Below are 23,542 nucleotides of genomic sequence, written 5' to 3' on the forward strand. Positions count from 1 at the left end.
CGCTCAGCAGCTGCACGCGCTCCCATCCAGAGCTCACAAAGCGGCTCAGTCAGTGGCGGAGCGAGCGGAACGTGCGCGGCGGTAATGGCTGCCATGCAGAGCAAGGACGACAAGCTACGAACCCCCGAACAACGACCCTGAGGTGAGGGCGTGTAACCGCGGGTGTTCCCACCTTTGTCCGTGTGCCGGGGGGCCACTCACCCTGCGGGGCTGGCAGGTGTGTTGTGGCGGTGCGCGCACACGTACCTGCACACGCAGCACAAGGAAGTAAAGTGTCAACATGGAGCCTGTGCTGTGGCTCCGAGTGTGTGTTTTATGGGGCAGTTGAGTTGTGTTTGGCAGGGTTAGTGAGAGCTAGCTGCTGCCTCCGTGCTGGACTCTTTGTTAGCTGCTCTCAGCGTCTTTAGCTAACGTTAGCGGAGCAGCCGCACCGTGTCCAGGCCACACAGCACTAATTAGCCTGTTAGCACGCTGGCTCTCTGACAGCTCAACCTGTGATAGCACAGCTAAGACCTGGACCAGGACCAGGGTCACCGTGTCTCTCACTGATAAGTTACAGCTAGGACAGCTGTGAGCTTTGTTCTTTAGATTTTTTAAGTTCAAAACTGATTTGAATCTTTACGGTAGACGTGTACATCCGCACAACAACGTCATGTTTGAACATTCTAAGGTCACGGGTTGGTTTGATAACTTAATTGTATGTGCAGGGCCGGCCCAAGCCTTCATGGGGCCCTGAGCCACTTTCACTTGGGCCCCCCTACTTATACTGAAGTAACACTGCTGCGCAATGACTTCCACAGACAAACGACTTTTAGACCTTTACGTCTACTAATAATGTGCATTATGTTACACATTTAGTAGTTTAAATTAAGCTTTGCAGAACAGCTCAATGTTGATATGTAGTCATCATAACTCAGGCTAAGATGGAAGCTACACAGATGAAAGCTGCTCAGAATCTACATGAGTGACAGAACGAAGGACTAAAGTTGGACAGATTTGAACTGAGATTGAGCCAAAGTCATTTTCTTTTAATATTGTAATGTTTAATGAGTTATTGAGTGATGTTCCTGAATCAAGTTAGTAAATACTGCGTGTTTTATAATATTGTAAATTTACTTACTAATCAGAATCATCTTTATTGGCCATGTATGTTAAACACACAAGGAATTTGACTTCAGAGGACTGTGCTCTCTCTGAACAATGTAAATTATTGAATAATAATCAACTAAAAATATTAGCAGTAATTAAAGACTAATATGTACAAGAATAAATAGGGTCGTATAATAGTGCAAAAGGATGATCAAGTAAACATGAGGTAATTTCTTTCTTCTTTTTTTTTTTAATTCAGCTAAAGTCCTGAATCAAGTAAAAAAAAAAAATACAACTTGTATTGTAAATTTACATATTCAGTGATAGTCCTGTGTGAATGAGCTAATATTGTCCATTTAACATTTACTATTTAGTCAGAATTGCCTAAGTTTGCCTACAATTTTGGGCGCACTGTGGTGTAGTGGTCAGCATGTTATTAGAATCTTACATTCTAATATCTCATCAAAGCTACAGAAGATAGGATAATTTAAATTAGGTTAATTTGAGCTGATCAAAACCTAATTAATAAACCTGCTCAGATTCAGTAAACCATTGATCCCTGAGAGGAAATTGAGTGACATCAATGCAGTTCTCATACATCTTTATATGACATATAAATAATTTAAAAGGAGCATTCAGAATAATCCATGTCACTACAACTTGAATTTACCTTTTAATTGTATCTTACTTTATTTTTGACATACATTTTTAATTGAGTTTTTTATTTATTTATTAGTATTTATTTTGTTTCTTTACAGGAGTTAAAAACTAATATTTTCTTTAAAAAATGATTAATATTTCTAAAATAAAACGGAGTTTTGAAAAAAATAAAAGGGATTTTATAGGGCCCTCGTATCTGAAGAGATTCAGGGGAGGTGGACGGAGACCCATGGACAGAACAGAACTACAGCCACGGAGGAGCCCGTCCTGTAGAACTGTTACTAATCCTGGCAAGTTTTATTTTACCCTGTTGTTAGCCCACTACCGATATTCGCTTGCTATAATATTATGAACGTTATGTCTGACGTGGCGCAGGCTAGCCAGTTAGCTGCTGGTTAGCTAGGAAACCATGACAATGCTTTAATTTTCCTGAAAGCAGCAGCAATATTTTATTGACCTGTATTCAGAACTTCCATTGTTATTACACAATGGCCATGTTATAATATTAATGAACTATGTGGTAACGTTTCTTGCTCATTTCAGAGTTGGATTTGGAGGTTCATTTGTAGCTCAGCTCGTCTTCATCTCAGAACAAATCCAGTTAGATTCATTCATTCTATGCAAACACCAACATAGGAGAGGGCGATATGGAAAAAAAAAACACATCACGATTTTTTCTTTGTAAATCACAATTTTTTTTCTTTCAAATCATTTAGACTATTTTAAAGTAATTTACCAATAAAACAAACCAGTTCAATTCTACTTAAAATCATTACCCTAAATGGAAAAAAACATTTCAAATAATTTTTAAATTTGCTTGTAAGCAATTCATCAAACTGATTCCAAGTACAATTAACATCAAATAAAAAGGCTGACATTATTTTATTGTTATTTTAGTCAGTCTTTTTAACTAAAGTTGTGTAGCATTAGCATTAGCAACACTTGCTACATAACAAGGTAGCATATCAGTCTAGTGATTTCCATTTGTTAATGAGGTAACACACATATTAATAAAATCCTACTTTAAGCACTGTTTGAACGCCTCATTTCACACAGTTTAGACAATATTATCCTTTACAAGATAAAACGTTTCTGTTTTGGTTACATTAGGTCTGGGTGATATGGACCAATATTCATATCTCTATACTTTTCCTAAAAATGACAATAGGTGATATAAACCATTTATTGTTATTTTTTTTCAATAGTTTTACAAGAAAAAAAATAATGGTTCAAAGTCACAAAGACCCTTTTATTAATCACTAGCAGCACAATATCAACATTTTGTGACTTTTGACTTTTTCCTTCATTAAGACTGAAATGTGTGATTCAATTATGTAGTGCTGCTTCTTTCAGGGCAGCTCTGAGTTGATGAAAGTAGTTTTTAAAGTAAATCACATTCAGGACACTGTCCCTTTAATGGTGCGTTCACATGAAATGCGTCAAAAGTGGCAGGTGTACATTCATAATATATAGTGGACGCGCTTCTAGGGAGTGTCGGAGGTCCCGCTGCACATCCCGCGCCACCGGTGCGGCGTGCTTTGAAGCTTTTCGCGCGGCGGAAGCTTTTGATGTGTGGTCGACGCTGGAGTTGGGATTGTTGAACTTTTGGGGCATATCACGGTGCGTCGACCAATCAGGAGCGGTCCCCAACCGTGACGTATTCAGAATAATGATTAAAAAAAAAAAACTGGGCAAGGGAGAGACGGAAGTTGCGCTGAAAGCGACTCTCATCAAGCACAGCTCTGGTGAATCCAGAAACGACGCCCGAGAGGCAAATAAAGCCAAGCCACTCTCTGGATAATGTAGAGCCGATGAACGGGGGCTGGAGGCGGCGCGTTCAGCAAGGAACTCCAAACTTTATTCTTTATTCACACACACTTCTCTATAGCTCTCTAACATCACAGTGCAAACACTGAGTCACACCACAATACATTAGACCAGAAACACTGCCTCTTCAACACAACGTTCCCCACCACTTCAGTCACTGGGTGAATTATGAATATAACTGATACACAATATCATTCATTGTATGAACACCACCGGCAACAGAGAAGCCCCTCCCCTCCACGCGCATCCCGAGCATCTTTGACGTTGGTGACAAGCGTCTATATTCAACGAGCACAAGCGTACAACTACACGCATGAGGCATGATTTTTGACTCCCAAAACGCTTTTGGTGTGAACGTACCATAAGAGTGTGGAAACAGCTCCGTGAGCTGCAGGAGCAGATCTCTGCTGTGGAGCCACAGAGTTAGTTAGAGAAGAGAAACACATGCAGTGTTTCCTCAAACATCTTTCAGTGCTTCAACTCTCAAAACTGATGGAGTTTAACAGACAGACGGACATCTGCACTGAGCCTCTGACAGACAGTCGCTAACACAGAGGATGCAGCACAGCTAACTGTCTGTGCTAAGCCCTGTTTAAGCGCTTAATAATTCTACGGTGTCTGTAACGCTGACATGCTGACGAGCAAATAGTTTGATGTGCTGTGCATGGGCCACAGACATATGACGCAGACACGGCACCACAAGGGATAAATGTCAACTACAGCGGTTCTACAATCTCCGTGATTTGGAAGATCGTCGTCTATTAAGAACTAATATTCTTATTTTCTATTCCTGGGAAAACAAGGCACATTCTTAATTAAAAAGCATAGCACACTTTTTTAACCATATTTGATTTACTATCTAGAAGTTTGGGGAAATACATTCGCAACAAACATCCAACCATTATTCATGATGCAAAAAAGATCCATCAGACTGGATACAGAGAACACAAAAATGGATTATTGTTAAAAACACCAGATTTAAAACTCCCAGATCTCATCCAACTCAAAACTGTCCAAATGATTTATAAAGCAAGTAAAGGTGCACTTCCAAAAGATTTGCAGAAAATATTTTTAGAGAGAGAAGGGGAATATAATTTAAGAGGAAAGCTACATTTCAAGATGAAATATGCTAGAACAGTGAAAAGGATGAGTATAACAATATCAGGGCGATTCGTGTAAAACTTTCTCTTTTAAACTGCTGATTACAGAAGAACAAAACAAGCTACAAACATTTTATTTTTCCTGTTGAATATAGAGACTTTAATTTTTCAGAGTCTGGTGTCAGATTTCAGATTTTGTGGGTTTCTAAAAATCAGTCAAAATGCTTTAAAACGACTGGCACTGAGGGGGGTACAAAATTCTGAAAATGGCTGGCACTGAATGAGTTAATGCTGCTCTCATACATTTTTATATGACATATAAATAATTAAAAAGGAGCAGTCAGAATAATCCATGTTAAGCGGGCACTGGTGTAGGCGGTGTTTAATTTGGACAGGACGGAAGGGGGAGGGCAGGGCACCTATTAAGCGGTCCCTGGAAACATTTCCCCATAAAAAATGTTCCTTGCCTCGCGGTGATGGCGTTTCATGCCGGTTCTGTCCATTTCCGCGTTTAACTGTTTTCATTGGTCAATTCGTCCGCGATTCCTTTAACATGGATTTTATAGGGCCCTAGGCTTTCCACACACTCCTCACTCCGAATGTCGACAACTTCACATTCTGCAGCTCTGCGTGCGCTCTCCTCTGATTGGTCGGATGTTGATTGCTGTCAATCATTGCAGCGACGTGTGCATGGTCACATTACAGCTCTCTGCGCTCTCCTTCAACGGCTCACGGAAACGCATAGCAAAACGCTTAAATGTAGGGATGTAACGATTCACTCAACTCCCGATACGATTCGATTCACGATACTGGGTTCACGATACGATTTTCTCACGATTTATTTTGCAAAATGGGAATGTTGACAAATGACTTAAAAATATTCCTTTATTTTTTGGGGGAAAATACTATACTCTTTTCCTTTTGTTTTTCATTGTCAAAAGAATCCCTTGATAAACTATGCAAAATGATGCAATTTAACTAAAAATAAATCTTGAATGAAATACATAAAGGAATAACACAAATGAAGAAGACACCTATTAATTTAAATTCTGGTTCTATAGTAAACAATTTAAAACTGCATATTAGTTCTTTTTCTTTTTAAAAGTGCAACTGAAAATGTATTTTGTGCCTTAACAACAGTCATTTTACTGTATTTACGTCAGATATTTGTTTAGACCAGCAGAGGGCGCTGGTAACCCAGTGGTCGGTTGGCATGCAGTTATTCCACCAGTGAAGAAGAGAAGCTATGCTAGCAGACAGAGCTAATAGAAAAACGTGACTTTTACAGATGCTCACGTAATATTACAGATATTCTTTCGGTGCTAAAGGAGTAAAGAATCATTTATGAGCATGTTTAACAGTAAATGGCGGCCAGAAAGAAAGTAGTAGCAGATTCCGCCCGCCACGTCCGCTTCTGGAAGGATTAATATATAGCGCCCTCTGCTGTTTAAAAAAAGTACTGCGATTCAATTTTCAAAGCATTGATGTGAACCGTGGTACCTATGAATCGATTTTTAACTGCCTTACGATTAATCGTTACATCCCTACTTAAATGTATCACTACGAGCAAAATGTAGCCCCTCCTCACGGAAGATGAGGCCCTACGCAGACCACGTTCTGCGTGTAGAGATTGTGATTAGTTGTGGTTTTTTTAATGGCTATGGAAATGTGTATAATAATTGTGTTTTTCAAATAAAGACTGGCCCTCATTTATCAACCAACTGAGTGGATTTGTGGTGCAGCAGCAGAATCTGACTGGAATGAAAGTATTAAACTAACCTCTCACACACACAATGGTTAATGTTATTTGTGGGGACTATCAACATCATTAGTTGAGGTGATAAAACAGGCAATCAACACACAAACACGCACACACTCTTTTATACGGTGGCCGACGGGTAAACATAGGAATGCTGCAAAATTATCCATCTTTAAAAGCAAGGAATGTCTGTGTGTCTGTGCCTCAAATATCTCTGGTGTTCAGGGACAGACGGAGCTCATACTTGCTACATAGCTGCAGTTAGGTTCAAAGCGAGGTGGGATTTGTTTGGCCTGAAATAATCCATTTCATGAAAAATTGTCTAGCGAAGCGGAGCCAAGTCACATGTGTACCCAGAGCCAGTCACTGCACAGCTCTGCTCCGGTGCGTGCAAGAGCCAATCACCGTGGCGAGCGAGAGTCACATGTGCGGTCAGAGCCAATTGCTGAAGAGCTTGAGTAGCTATGTGAGCACGCACCAGACGTGCGCACACAGCCAAGCAGACCACTGATATACTGTACATGACCCCATTGCATTGTTTTATCATCTCATTTACACAGGAGAGTTTTTTACTTTATGTGACACGGCTTTATTTTACTCGCATGTGCAGAAACGTGAAAACCTATTTGTAAACGGCAAAAATGACGATCGATTGGAGTGAAGCGGCAGAGCGCCGACTTTGTTCGGACAACAGACCTGCTGTTAGTGTCTGTGTGTTTGTGTGTGCGTGCATGTTTTGTTTATTCAGCCCGAGCATAGAGCGGAGCACAGATGCACGTGTGGGCATCCCACCTCTACTGTCCATCTGTCAATATGGACTATAACGTTTATTTTGTCAATCATGCAAAACGTCATACAGCTTATAATCGATCTGCTCCGGACGCAGGCACGCACGCGCGCACACACACACACACACACACACACACACACACACACGATAATCACCTCTGCACTGAGAAATGGTAAATGCTAAATAAATACTTTTTTGGACGTTTTTTTTTTTTTATCAGATTCTGCCTAAACCGCAGCATTTGTACAAACTTTATTAATTTATCATGTGCATGTCCCATAGAATTAAAACAGTGAAATTGCACACGCTATTTTACTTTGCACCTGCAAATATACCCCTTTATAACACTACAGAGTATGTACACGTCCCTTTAAACACACTCATTTGGCCATAATTGCCAACTCTACTTAAGCTCCCACTATATGAATACATACTTCTGACGGGCACTGTACTAGTACATTTAATTCCAGTTTTCACACTGTCAAACAGCACATCTTTGTTTTGCTCCTCCTCAGATGCCTTCTTTTCTTGGCAGTGATTGTTTGACCTCAGTGGGTGGGGCCTCCGCACCAGGAAGATTTAAAGGCGTAACATGTTAATGACGATCAAATTCAGCTGCCAGATTTATCAACACCCGATCATTTGTTCACTGGGATTGGTCAGATATGAATGTTTCATAAATCACAATGCGAGTCCTGTCATACGACCAAATGTGAACTCAAATCTGCTCCCGTATTCATGCAAGGTTGATAAATGGTGGTCATTATCGCTACTATTTTTGCTTGATTTTATTTAATTTTTTTAAAATTGCCAGTTTCATTTCAGGAAGAGTATTCTGTGATTTCCATCTATTTGTGTGATCAGGGAGAATTGGAGGCTCTCAGTTGAGCTCTGTAGTAGAACCATATTAAGACATAAACACCTTCACCTCCACAGGGTAACATAAGAACCCTGTAACGGATACCTGCTGGTGTTATGTGGTGTCAGTTAAACACATGGGTCACTTTTGGAGTTCCTTTGTGGGCTCCCATCTGTTGGACTTCTGTGAAAAGAAAAAACACTTTTATGTTGCAGTAGGGGAGTGGTTAAGGGTAGTTTGACTACCAATCAGGTCATTTAAAAAACACAACATACCTCAATGTGTATATATATATATATATATATATATATATATATATATAGACCTCTTTAAAAAAAGTGAATATCATGGAAAAGTTGTTTAATTTCCATAATTCAATTACACAAGTTCAACTTTCATAGATTATAGATTCAGGGCCCACAATTTCAATGATTTCAAGTATTTATTTGTTCATTTTTACATAATTTGGGCTCCCAGCTCATAAAACCTACGAAAAACAGGATTTAAAAAAATTAGAATACTGTGAAGAAATCACCATTTACTTTTCAGTTTTTGCAGAAAAAAGAGGAGAAGGAGGACTGGACTGTTGGCCAGTGGTCCAAGGTCCTCTTTTCCGATGAAAGTAAAGTGTGCCTTTCATTTGGGAATCAAGGTCCAAGGGTTTGGAGGAAGACGGTTGAGGAACAGAACGGAACATTGCACCCCAAATCATGACATAATATAATAATTCCCACTGGACCTCAAGCAGCTTGGGTTCTGTTCTATAGTTTAACTTTTTGAATGGAATTATGGAAATTAAACAACTTTTCCATGATATTCTAAAAAAATGTTGAGACCAAATTAACCTCAGTGTAATAATACTCTATCATATAAATGCAAGTTCTTCCTTTGAAATGCATTAAGTCTTTATTGTCAAGAACTTTAAAATACTCAAATATCCTAAACAAAACAAATGAAAACATGAACATAACATGGACTTGAATAAAAATCACATCCAAATCACAACCTAAAGCAATAAAATAGTGCCTGCCTCTGTTAAGAAAGAAATTCTGTAATATAAAACCACACATGACCGAAACAGTAATTAGACTGTGGAGAAAAGCACTATAGATAAAGAGAAAGATCAGAGAAACCAGACGGGACCTGCTTTAAACACAGCACTGGAATCAATGACTTGACTGGAATGTATTTAAATGGTTATAGAATGGTTTAAAAAAAGTACTTCCAATGTGTTTTTTCAAGTACATGTGAATATATTTTGTGAATAGGTACTACATGAAACTAGAGGTCGACTGATATGGGATTTTCAAAGGCTGATGCAGATACCGATTTAGAAAAATAAATAAATAAAAAAAATTCAACCTCTGGCCCTTTTTGGAAGCCGATATTTGAGGCCGATATCCTTTTGTTTTTTTTGTTTTTTTAAAGCACATTGATTATGAAAGACAATTGAAACACTCATATGATATAAATGTGTATATAACTTAAATTAAATACACCAATAGAACTCCTAACATTTATTGAACTTTAAAAATACCCGTGCACAACCAAGTAAAACAATAATCATTATCCTGTTAAGGTTATAATAGGATAAGGATATTTAATCAGGCATTGTTATATCATATCCTTATCCTATTATATCGGCTTTTTATTTGTAAGCCTATTGGCTTCTACCTCTCCCATGGACATGCTATTATTATTATTATTATGACCTTTTGTTGTATATTCATATATCCGAATGGATGTTTCTTATATTCTTTCTTTTTTCCTTTAATGGCTATTCTAAAGTGCTAGAAAAATTTATTAACCAATATATCGGGCCGATATATTGGTTGAGCGCTACATGAAACTCCTTTTGTTGTATCCATGACCGTTCCATGTACCCTCTAAGGCCTGTGTTGTTCTTGTTCTCCCACAGTGAGGACTAGGATGGTAAGCAGCCAGCCTGAGTACGATCTGATCCAGGAGGTGGGCCACGGCAGTTACGGCGTGGTCTACGAGGCCGTGGCGAAGCGCACGGGGGCTCGCGTGGCTGTGAAGAAGATCCGCTGCCATTCTCCAGAGAATGTGGAACTGGCCCTGCGTGAGTTCTGGGCCCTGAGCAGCATCCAGAGCCAACATCCCAACGTCATCCACCTGGAGGAATGCATCCTGCAGCGGGATCAGCTGGCCCAGAGGATGAGCCACGGCTCCAGTTCTCCACTCTATCGTGAGGTAAGGGCCTTTTTTGCTGTAATGTAACTAGGGTATTCAATTACAAAGGTCCCCAACTGTAACTGTAAAAGTGAAACTTGCTGAAATAAAACTACAAACAAGTTGTCAGCAGTGTAAAAAACATAGAGCTACAGGTAGATGTGAAACTAAAACAAACTCAAACCCTGGAACAGTCATGTGACAAATCAATCAACAGTTCTTGTTGAGAAAGATTATTATTATTCTGGATACAGTGGAAACAGAAACTATAAAAAATAGTTATATTGTGAACCTGTTTATATTGTAGGGAACATATTATATATAAATATGTAATTGGAGTCTAAAGCCACAAAAAACACCACTTTAAAAATTAAATAGACTAATATCAGACCTCTTTACAGTTATTAGGGTCATACTGCACCTGCTCGACTTGCGGCGATGATGCGCTGGTGACGACATAATCCAAGATGGCGGCGGCCCGGACTACAGCCGACACTAATTAATAAAAGCCTTAAAAGACATGGATATAATGAAAAGAGTGGATGGACAGAGGTATAAACATGCAGACTTTCACACGGACCTCAGTCAACGGAACAGGCTTCACCGTAATATCAATGCAATGAAGGTTAATCGTTCAGACTTACTTGAGAAACAGTGACTTATTCCCACCTGTGTGTTCTGTGTCCCTAATGATGAGCACCAAAGGGAAGGAGTGGCTCTAACAGTTAGAGGAACAACCAGAACAACGAGTTCTACTCACTTACAGGAAGCATCAGTGGCAGATTAAACATCCGACTGGAAACAACAAAAACGAACAGGCGACAACGCTGAAGTCGCAACTCATGCCCCAAAATGTGATTTAGGCCAGTGTTTGTTCATACTGAGTGACCCTTCTACCCTGAGGCATGTTGGGTATAATTTAACGTGTAGAGGAGGTGACGGGAAGAATAAGAGAAGTCATCACAGGCTATGAAGATTAGATTAAGTTGTTTTTAGTTAAATTGCATTGTTTTGAATAGTTTATCAAGGGATTCTTTTGACAATGAAAAATAAAAGGAAAATAGTAGAGTATTTTCTAGTTTTTTTTTCCCCCAAAAAAACAATATTTTTCAGTCATTTGTCTACAGTCCCATTTTGTAAAATAAATCGTGAGAGAATCGTATCGTGAATCGAATCGTATCAGGAGTTGAGTGAATCGTTACATCCCTAGTTAATACTGGAGTCAATGGGCCTCATGCAGCAATATTCTTATATTTACATTTTCCTCCCATTTTATGTTGATCTGGATGCAACATCCGTATCTTACCCAGGCATGCTGATTGTTGAAACCCACTGGATTTAAAAGAAATAGAAATCGGCCGATTGCTTTTTCTTTTCCTGAACATGAATTGCTTTTTTTGTCTGTTTTCTACGATCATTAGAACCAGATGCCCTACAGCACTGGTGTTACTGGCAGAGCAATAACGGAGCATAGGTTAACATATGCAATGCTGTGTAAGTTGGGGATTAAAAAAAGGATTATCACAAATTTAAAGCACAAAATAACGGTTAAAAGTATAATAATGTGATGGACTATATATGTGGGTTTTTAATGCTTTTTAAATTTAGGACTCGTTGTGCATTGGACGAACATTTAATACGCTATGATTCTCTCGAGTTACATGACTTGGACTCGAGTCACAAATTTGATGACTTTAGACTCGACTTGACAAACTCACGTAGGACTTAGAACTAGAACTTACTCACATGTGCTGTCTCTTACAGGAGTAAGTCCATATCGCCCAGCCCTACTAGCTGTGCTACGTTATGTACTTGTGACTTGTTAAGAGTTGTGATTTAAATTTGAGGACTTTTTACTTGACTTGGTTTAGATTGTCCTGACTCAGGACTTTAGTGACATGACTTTAGACTTACTTGAGACTAGGGCTGCACGATTTTGACAAAAAACTTAATTGCGATTTGTCTGACAGATATTGCGATTACGATTCGATTTATGATTTTTTAAAATAGTTTACCGTATATATTTAAATGCATATGCGTTGTAGTTTTCTCCAAAATCCGTGTTTTCCACATTATTTTTTTAAAACCCCATTTTTTTTCCCCTGTCATGTGAGGAAACAAAATAAATACTAATAAATAAAAAAAAAATCATAATTAAACAAAAATATGTGCCAAAAATAAAGTAAGATACATTAATTAAAAGGTAGATATAAGTTGTACTGAAATGGATTGTTCTGCTCCTTTTTAATTATTCATGTCATATGTATGAGAGCAGCGTTAATGTTACTCAATTTCCCCTCAGGGATCAATGGTTTGCTGAGTCTGAGCAGGTTTATTGATTAAGTTTTTAATTTAAATTAACCTAATTTAAATGATCCTGATGACATCCAGATCATAATGATTAAACCAAAATAAATGGACAAAGTTATCACAACCTCGGATATTTCAAACTTTACAATCGATGGTCTCGTCCACAACAATTAGGGCTTCAACTAACGACTATTTAATTAGTCGACTAGTCATCGATTATTGAAACAATTAATCGACTTATCGGATGATAAATCATACAATTATTTGCTCTATGTTGATACAATCTTTTAAATTTGGTTTGGGGCATGTAAGCTTTTATTTATTGTGTCAAGGGTGAAATGCTCCCAGACTAGGGATGGGTGATATTGACTAAAGTGTATCCCAATATTTACTGGTATTTTTGGTAACAATTAAAATTATGACAAATAAAAACAACAAATAAATAAACAATTCCCAACTTAAACTGTAAACAGGTTCCTTACAAACACAAATTAAATTGAATACATCATCACTAGAATCTGCTTCAGTAATAGCATTTACACATTAAAAAGCTACAAGAGCTGCTGACTCAGAGCTCATGTGCTGATATTTTATGGAATATATTTGTGCATGTGCAAATTTTAATCGATTACGCTTTTTGGCCTCCACGATTAAATTAACCTGATCATTGGCGATTTTTACATTTAAAATGTGGCTTTGCTGCATATTTAATCTGGAACTTTCTCAACCCCAGTAGTCAGCCAACCACCAGGGGGTGAACACATGAATAAGGCTTCAATAAGATACCTTAATAACAAGCGTGCAATGCTTTACACTCTGTAAACTGGATTGATGAGTGAGTCATGTGGAGAGACCAACCTACAACGCTGCTTTTTTACTGTTTTTTTAAAGAAAAACTTATCTTATTAGTTACTATTAATTAATTAATTAATCGGACACTCGTCAGTAAATGTTGACAGAACTGCTGTTTCTTGCTCAAAACCTGTAGGTTTAAGCCTAATGTTCTTAACTTTTCTTTATACACTGTAATTGTTTTCATAGACTTCCACTATGAGTCTGTAACAGTGTATTTACAGTATATGTTTAGCCCATAGTAAATTTAAAATTCTTGGGGAAATTTTAGTGTTTATCTTTTTTCTTGTTTAAAGCTTTTTTTCCACTCTAGCCTGTTCACATATTGTTTGTTAATAAGTTGTTCAATTCAAATACAGACATTTTCCCCAACATGATTAATAATTGTGATTAATAATCGTGATTATCATTTTGGCGTTAATCGTGCAGCACAAGTAGAACCACACCTTTTCATTATTGTTTGTCCATGTTGTAGCCTCACTAATATTTACCAGTCTGTGTAAACCAGTACACTCCAGGTTTAAATTTGCATTTAAACAAATCACTGCCATCAGCAGGCTTTCAAAATAAAAGGGCTGTATGTGTAATGCATATGAAGGTTAACGATTTGACCATCAGCTAATGGTATTAATTGATGTTATTAGTGTGGGAGGACTACAGTGGTAGAGCTGGGTGTCTGTGGCTCCACAGTTTGCTGGATGTGCTGTCAGGTTGAGGTGCTGTGGCTGTTCCTTCTACCGCCCTAGTACCCTCCCCACCCCCCCACCCTGTCATGTCGCCTAGCCTCCCTGCTGTCTGATGGCGGGCTCTCAGCTCCATTGTGATAGCGTTCATTCAGCTGTTGGATGCTTTCCCAGAATCTTTTCATTCCAGCTCTCACTCGCTGCTTTTTTTTTACGGCTCTGAGATGTTCCAGGTCATGCTCGCAGACAAGCGGAGGATAATAGGACAGAATTATCAGACCACGCCAACTGTAGCACAATTTGCATCCATTCTTTTTGGCTAATGGGTTTTTTGGCTAGTGTCGAGTCAAACAATTAACAAACTGTTAGTTCTCCGTGGGGTTTGCACGGGTAGGAGGAGATTTAGTTTGTCTCGAAGTCACTTTTCTTCATTGAGAAGGAAGCAGCTCATTTTACATTTATGCTCCAGCTCATGGTTCAAAAGGGACATTTTTACGTGAGACCATTTATTTATTGTGAAAACCTGCTGAATGTAGACTGATGAGTGAGATCAGCTCCTCATGATTCCAGTCAGTTGGCACAGGTACACCCTCAGCACAAATATTGTCCTCCAATTTAGTCTTTTATTTTATTTTATTTTTTGTTTAGTCATAGGAAAGTCATTTTCTCTTTCCCACACTAGCTCCAAACACTGAAACCTTTACTAATTACATAAGCGTTTTGATCTTTTTCACTTTTATATTACTGATATAAATCGTTTGGAGCTCCTAAACCCATCGGGCTTTGAAAATTAGGATTTTATGATGCGTGTTTGGCACTATAAAAATTAATATTAAAAAAAATGATTTATTAAACTGCTTCCAACAAGTAATAAACTCGTGTTTTTAATGACAGAATAAAATTACACTCACTTTGTCATTCTTTGCATTTTTGGATTATTTAAAGTTCGTGTAAAGCAAAAATTGAAATTGTCATTGACCACTGAGCCAAATTTGAAATAGGAAAAAAATCGCCAAGTATATAAAATTGTCTCAAAATCATAGAAATACGAGCACTTCTCTGCTCTGAATCCCTGGGGGCGTGTCAGATAGAGGAGCCAGAACCACGCCCACTCGCGGGAAGGGAGCCGCCTCCATGTACTGTCCATGGGAGAGAGCAGTGTGAAAGCGGCTCCAGCATCGATAGTGCTGCTTCCATTGGTTTTTCAAAGGTACTCGGATCAGTCAAACGAGGTGTCGGTGCAAAGGTCTGCTCCTCCAAAAAAAGTGCTAATTTCATGGAAAATGTGACAATAGTGGACGCGTTTTATTATTGTTTGTATGTGCCCTCCCCTGGGGGGGTTGGGCCTTGGGGTTGGGGTCGGTGGCGGGATGCGCTCGGTGCTCGGCAGCTTGGCTGCTTGGGGCTTCCTCGGATATGTGCGCGGGGGGCGGTGGCTGCTTCTCGGCCTGGGATCTCGGGGGCGTCTGGGGGGCTGCTCGGCCGTAGGGGGTGGCCTGGGGCTCCTTGGTCCCCGCTCTTTCTGCTGGCCTGGTTGCATCTGCGGGCCCAGGGCACTTCCTGGGTTTGCGGTAGCGGTTTTGCACATATACTGGTCTACGATGCACGGCACGCCTTGGGATGTGGGAAACTCATACTGGGCTTAGCTTTAGACACGTTTATCCCAAATACCTGCTTCAGGTATTACCACTCACTCATTCCCCCTGTCCACAGCCACCACCATGTTAGCTAAGCTTCACAATTGTCACCATGCTGGCTTGATTACACAACATAATAAGCACAATTAGTTCTACAATTTCACATCTCACCCTCACTGTAAAATAATTTATTCTTCCCCACCCTTTCTATTTCCTACTTTGAGTCTCTCCTTCCTGCTCCCTTTCCCCTCCCCCTCCACCTAGGTGTAACACTGCTCTCCCTTTTTATATCCTCCCTATGATAAAAGATTTCTTACCCTTCCTTAGGGAGGGCTGGTGATGGTCACCATTAACCAATAAAATAAATCAATTTGATTTATTGCAATAACAAAACATGCATTGCTGTCTCATAATGATTGCACTTCTTGTAGTGTTGACCTTTGACAGCATGTGCAGACAAGTGGGAAAAAAACAAAAAAACAAAAAAAACAAAGTTTTCAGTCAGGTGAAGGGTACAAAAGAATTTCCAATGAATTAAATATAACATGGAACACAGTGAAGACAGTCATCATCAAGTGGAAAAAAATATTGCACAACAGTGACTTTACCAAGAACAGGACATACGTCCAAAATAAACGACAAGACGAGAAGAAAACTGTTCAGAGAGGCCGCCAAGAGGCCTACAGCAACATTGAAGGAGCTACAGGAATTTCTGGAAAGTACTGACTGTGTAGTACATGTGACAACAATCTCCCGTCGTCTTCATATGACTGAGCTATGGGGTAGGGTGGCAAGATGGAAGCCTTATCTTATAAAGAAAAACATCCAAGCTGGCTTCATTTTGCAAAAGCACATTTGAAGTCTCCCAAACGCATGTGTGAAAATGTGTTATGGTTCGATGAAACCACTTTTTGGCCATAATTCCAAAAGGTATATTTGGCGCAAAAACAATACTGCTCATCACCAAATGAACACCATACCTACAGTGAAGCATGGTGGTGGCAGAATCATGCTTTGGGGCTGTTTTTCTTCATCTGGAACTGGGGCCTTAGTCAGGGTGAACAGTTCAAAATACCAGGCAGTGTGTGCACAAAACATTCAGGCTTCTGTGAGAAAGCTGAAGATGAAGAGGAACTTTAACTTTCAACACAACAATGACTCTAAGCACACAGCGAAATCAACAAAAGAATGGCTTCACCAGAATAAGATTGAGGTTTTGGAATGGCCCAGCCAGAGTCCAGACCTAAATCTGATTGAACATCTGTGGGGTGATCTGAAGAGGGCTGTGCACAGGAGATGCCCTCGCAATCTGTCAGATTTGGAGCAGTTTTGTAAAGAAGAGTGGGTACATATTACCTCATCAAGATGTGTCACACTGATAGACTTTTACCCAAAAAGACTGAGTGCTGTAATAAAAGCCAAAGGTGTTGCAACAAAGGATTAGTTTAAGGGTGTGCATATTTATGCACCCAGTTTATCGTAAGTTTTTTTTATTTTTCCCCTTTAAAGGTTTGAGTTTGGTTATAGGTCACATTAAAGGTGGAAAAAAGATGAGAAATTATTTATCTTGGTGTATTTTTTTACATCACAAAAACCTGGCATTTGAACAGGGGTGTGTAGACTTTTTATATCCACTGCGTATTTATTTATATACACACACACACTCTAGGGATGGGTGATATTGACAAAATAATCACAATTATTACTGGTATTTATCATGATAACGATAAAAATCACGATAAATAAAAACTATAAAAAGAATCACAACTTAGTGTAAACAGGTTTTTTACAAACACAAATACATGTTAATACATCAACATTAGACACATTTAATAAGGCTACAGTAACTGCTGACTCAAAGAGTTCATGAACTGATATTTTATGGAATTTATTTATGCATGTGGGTCACTCTATTATAGTTATTGTATGTAATTCATTTATTTCCTCATTTGAAACAAATGTATTTTCTAAAAAAAAAACACATGAAAAGCACAAATAACTCCATTAGTGTTTTTACTTTTGCTGAATCTTGTTTATGTATCTGATAATGAGTTACATAAAGTTATGATTGATAAATATTTCTCTGACTTCCTATAATTAAACCAGATCAAGCTGATGATTTAATCATTCAGTATATTTAGGTGTAATAATGTCAGTAGTTACATTAGTCTAATGGGACCAGCTTTGTCTGTGAACACGTGAAATATAATTAAAAAATATTGCGTTTCACAAATTGGGACGGATTTACAGTGACATTAGTATTTATGCTAACATTTATTTCACACAACGTGTGACATGTTTAGCTTTTATTCTTCCATACAAGTGTTAAATCTGACCATAAACAAATTGATGGCTCTCTGTGGTTTGATGACAGTAAGATGTGTTCTTTTTACTTGCTCTATTCCTTATATGGAGTGGTTAGCGTTGGCTCTTAGCCCAGTCTGTGTGTCGGTGGGTTAGCTTAGCATAGTTAGCTTTAGTTGAGTTTCCAGTTCATAATCGTTGCTACTGGTTCATCTCTGTCCCCGTGTTTGTGGAACTTTGGGTGGATCTGATGGAGGAACTTGGATTGGTTCACTTCGTTGGATGGTTATCTGGTCTTAACCAAGTAGTGGTCCATGTTGTGTTGCTGCACGGCAGCTTCAGGTAGCTGAGAGACACAGACGGCGGTGTGTGAGTGGACGGTGGCAGTGCATGTCAGAGCTTCCGTAAACAATGTTCCGCTCCAGAGAATAACAGTTGACAACAAACGGGCAGTTTTGCCCCTTGGAACACGGCTTTTGTATCATTCTTAGCTAAATTGAGGGACAAATGGCCCGTGGCCCTCGTTAATTTTCGACATGGGAATTTATCGTTTATACCGTGGTATGACAAATTCTTTCCGGTGAGAATATTTTTGACGATAAATCATAAACGATAAAATATCGCACATTCCTAACATATACACACACACTATTGCCATTTTTCCCCCTTTCATTAAGAGAATTCCATATTTGCTCTTAAAAATTGTGGCCCTTAAGTCTGGTATATGGTTCTGCATCAGGACCTATGCAGTCAACGTCACGCAGAGGTTGGCCAACTGTACTTAGGCTTGTGGCCCCCCGCCGCTGGGGTGTTGTGGCTGTGTTATTATAAATGAGCATTAAAAAGCCCTTTATCTTTCGGTCACAGAAAAAAATGTTTTGTTTTTTAAGTATCTTAAAATGTAATTTATCTACTGTACCTAAGCATGTGTGTTTCATAGTACACAAACATTACAGCCACAGTTTCAAAACGTCCACTTTATTTTTTAATATAAACATATGCAACACAAAGTATAAGTGTATCAAGCGCACCGTCGACCGCACCAGTCGACAGTCACGCCGGAGGTAAGGGGCTCCAATCCCGCCGTAGAACGGAGAGCGAGCAGCGTTGTATAGATCGCTTTAAACATAACATGTCTGCTCCTCTGACAGCCTCCCCAGCATCTCAGTGATTGTTTACTGTTAATAAAACACACACAAACACTGTAGGTACAGGGACGAGGCAGTAGTAGTGATAATACCAGTAAACACACACCTGTTTCACGTGCTGCAGCCATGAAAGGAAATAATGAAACTCCTGCACTTTTAGTCCATCTCGGTTCTCTTTTACTCAATTCGCTGTAGAAACAACTCTCGCAAAAAGTTAAAACATGACGGTGTGACTTGAAAAACCAGTGACCGGGGCTGAGTTTTGGAGCTGACCAATCACAACGCTTACCTTTTGCGTCGCCTCGACGTGTTCAAAATTTTTGCGAGAAGCACGTCAGGTTACAGGAAGGGGGTCTAGAGCACTACCTGCATCTACGCGGAACCGTATATCAGGCTTTAAATGTAGGGGTTAGTGTGTGACGTGTGTGTCACAGATATCTACGTGCACACCACGGACACAGTTTACCTGTAGTCCACATGAATCATTCTCCTAAAGCAGTACCAGGTTATTCCCTGGGTTACTGAGAGATGGATGGAGCTTTTTTAGTCTGCAGTTGGCTTTCAAAGACAAAGATTGAGTGAATGGGCAACTTGTGTCAGTATAAGTAATAAAGTCGCTCATACTGCTCTGATTGAGGGGGAAAAGTAGAAATGTAGAACTGAAGGTTAGCTACGTTCTGCCCCTCAGACTGAAGTATGAATGATGCTTGTTACTGCAGGGCCAGTGTTTATTTACTGAATGGAGGAGATTTTACTGCTTTGATCTTTATAGATGCTTTACGGCAGACCTGGGCAACTGGCCATCTGGGGGCCACATGCAGCCCTTCTTCTGATTTTGTGTGGCCTCAGAAGTAAATGCACAAAATGAAAAAAGGACAAACCCTTGAAAACACACAAAACAAGAAAAACACAAAATCACAACAAAAACAGATAATTGGTGAAAAATGTACTAAAACACAGGGAATTGGAGGAAGACACTTAAAATGACTCCAAAAACACACTTGAAAAATATTCTAAATAACTATAAAAAAACAAAATAAGAATTATAAACAAAACCGCTCCAAAAATGCTTAATGAAAACAGAAATACACTAAATTAGATAACAACATATAAAAATTACTGCAGAAACACACAACAACAAAAAACCTACAAATTAGAAAAGTAACTCACGAAAAGACAACAAACACTTTTGTTCTTTCCTGTGTTTAATGCTCAGATTGGTCGTTGTTTTTAATGCTGACATGAGTGTTGATCATGTGACCTTTGGATCAGATAGAATCACATTTTTGTGATAAAAGCATCTAATATCTGCTTTACAGCATTGCGTGTTTTTACTTCACATATTTTTGTGAAGAAATTAGGTCAAATTTGAAATACGTTGACTGTGAATCCGTGTGATCTCTGAAACATTAGCTGACAGCTTAGTCACAATTAAGGCTTCAGGGTTTATTGAATGAGTCTAAAAGAAGCTGCTATCAGTCACTGCTGATAAGATTTAGAAGTTGCATAACATTCACGTTTACATTGGCACACACGAGCACAGCTACAACTCTTTCCTCCTTTGACACTTTTAAGAACTCTGTGCTCCACATTTATCTTCCTACATCATGTTTTTGAGAAATATTTACCTTTACTCATCACAACCCTACTTCAGTCTTCATCTGACTGCTCACTAAATTACAAAGTGGAGCTGTGGCCATTTTCTGAACATTTGGCCTTTACAAATGCATTTATTTATGTATGTTCTTTTTCTTTTCTATGGCTTAGTGTTTCTTCTTTTCATTCAAAATATTTCTGAAGTAGTGATTCCCAAACAGGGGTACAGGGGCACATTGCATGGGGCACTCAAAGATTTAACAATTAATTTAAAAATAATTGGGAATTGTTCTCTTTTGGACAAATTCACCACAAAATAACAGTACTATTGCTAAATAAAATACTATAATTTCTTGTAATTTGTTGAAGCAGGATTATTTTGTGCTGCAGAGGCCATTTTATCACACTTCTGACAATAGGAGACAATAATTAGCTACATTTTACAAAGGAGACTGCATTTACTTACTATTGAAGTAATAAAGTTGTAGTTGAACTAAAATCCACTTTAAATTCCACTCATTGTTTTGAATTTGTAGATTAAGCCTCAGGAAACCGATGTCCAAGACACATTTAGGGGTTTAGGAGAGCCCGCTGTTCAACGAATGAAAAAGCATGTAAAATAATGGAGGGGGGACTTATGATAATAAGACGAGGTACAAATGATTTGACAAAAATGCGCAGGGGGTACACGGGACAAAAAAAGGATTGGGAACCACTGTTCTGGAGCAAAAAAGCAGTTTCCCCCTGGAATCAATAAACAAGGTCCCCACGGTCATGAAATTCCTGGAAAAGCTATGGAATTTGAAAACCCTGACACCTTGCGCTGTACATCGCTTTTAATAAATGTCTGCAAATTGAAATTGTAATCTTATAATTAAACATTGTAATTAGTAGTTGTTTAATGTTACATTCAATAGCTTATGCATTTTTACTTTAAAAAATACTGCAAAATGGGTGTCAAAAACAATTGTGTCATTGTAAAATGATGGTTACGTTATGGACACAACTTGCATTCCCTTTTGCTACTAACATGACACACTGTCAGACCTCTGTTACACTAGTACACTAGAAAGGCCCGCTCATTTTTGTGCTCTAATGGTCTTGAATAGATCTTAGTGGTTCAAAACTAAGTGGTGGAAATTTGGTAAAATATTTTGGAAAAGTTTTGAAAAATCTTTGTGAAAAAAGAATGAAGTATATTTGATTGTGATTCTTGTGTTCATGCTCAGCCCTTTTTAAACATGTTGCCTGTTTGTACTGCAGCTGGTGGAGACGTCTTTGAAAGGAGAGATCACCTTTGACTCGTGCTGTGCCTACTACATGTGGTTCGTCATGGATTTCTGCGACGGCGGCGACATGAACGCCTACCTGCTGTCACGCAAGCCCAGCCGAAAGACCAACGCCAGCTTCATGTTGCAGCTGGGCAGCGCGTTAGCCTTCCTACACCGCAACAAGATCATACACCGCGACCTCAAACCCGAGAACATCCTCATCTCTCAGGCCTGCACGCCCTCAGGCTCCATCGAGCCCACGCTCAAAGTGGCCGACTTCGGCCTGAGCAAAGTTTGCTCCACCTCAGGCCTCAACCCTGAAGAACCGGCCAGCGTTAACAAGTGCTTCCTGTCCACAGCGTGTGGAACAGACTTTTACATGGCCCCTGAGGTGTGGGAGGGCCACTACACGGCCAAGGCGGACATCTTTGCCCTCGGGGTGATCATCTGGGCCATGGTGGAGCGCATTACCTTCGTGGATGTGGGGACGCAGAAGGAGCTGCTTGGAAGCTACGTGCAGCAGGGCTCGGAGATCGTCCCCCTGGGGGAGGCGCTCCTGGAGAACCCCAAGATGGAGCTGTTGATCCCAGCTAGGAAGAAGAGCATGAACAGCCACATGAAGCAGCTGATCAGGGACATGCTCTCAGCCAATCCTCAGGAACGGCCCGACGCCTTCGAGCTGGAGCTCAGACTGGTCCGTATCGCATGCAAAGAGTTGGACTGGGACACGTGATGGATGAGAGACTCTAAGAACACACACACCTACACACACACACACACACCCACATACATACATGGAAGTCCCGTGTTTGAGGAGGAAGTAAAATGTGGACAGTCACTGAGGTTTCGTTCTTATCCACTAAGCACATGTACAAGGTGTGTCCTTCATATCATCCACTGCTGCTTTAAACCGCAGCTCCGACTCAGGCCAATCTCCTACACACACACACACGCGAGCGCACACACACACCCAACACTGGTGTTTGGTTACAGACACGCAGCAGTTCCACAGCTTGTCTTCAGATACTGTCTGTGATGCGGTGCTAATTGTTACCAAATGCAATACAAGACGTCCTCCTCCTGTGTGTTACTGTGTGACGTCAGACCCAGTCCTCCCAGTGAGCATAACGTCTGAAAACCCAATATTAAAAAGCCACTTCTCGGCCACGTCGATACACCAGCGTTATTCCATTGTGACTCCAGGCCACTCAGGTAATGCAAACAAACAGTGTGATGGTATCTGTTGTTAAATATTACTGCTACATCCAGCCTCTGCTCAGCTGGGACCACGGTGCTGGGAGAACATATATACCCTGAGAAGGGCGGGGGACTCTTTATCAGTCTGTGGTTGCTCGTTTTTGCCTCCTGCTCTTTGGCAAACTTGAAGATCAGTTAACTTATAGAGACACAAACTGACCATTCAAGCTGAATACAAAGTTAAGACCTTTTTATTTAATGATGACA

At 39.6% G+C, this 23,542-nt stretch overlaps 1 protein-coding gene across 1 annotated transcript; it reads left to right on the forward strand.

Annotated features, from left to right (window-relative positions):
- Window positions 1-22,981, forward strand: pdik1l (PDLIM1 interacting kinase 1 like). Its single transcript, XM_028461799.1, has 3 exons — window positions 1-142; window positions 10,003-10,298; window positions 22,071-22,981. Exons 2-3 carry the CDS (start codon window positions 10,014-10,016, stop codon window positions 22,809-22,811), a joined length of 1,026 nt encoding a protein of 341 aa, XP_028317600.1. The 5' UTR covers window positions 1-142; window positions 10,003-10,013; the 3' UTR covers window positions 22,812-22,981.
- The last annotated feature ends 561 nt before the right edge of the window (window positions 22,982-23,542 follow it).

The sequence above is a fragment of the Gouania willdenowi genome, chromosome 11 (genome assembly GCF_900634775.1).
Source record: "Gouania willdenowi chromosome 11, fGouWil2.1, whole genome shotgun sequence".
Classification (NCBI taxonomy): Eukaryota; Metazoa; Chordata; class Actinopteri; order Blenniiformes; family Gobiesocidae; genus Gouania; species Gouania willdenowi.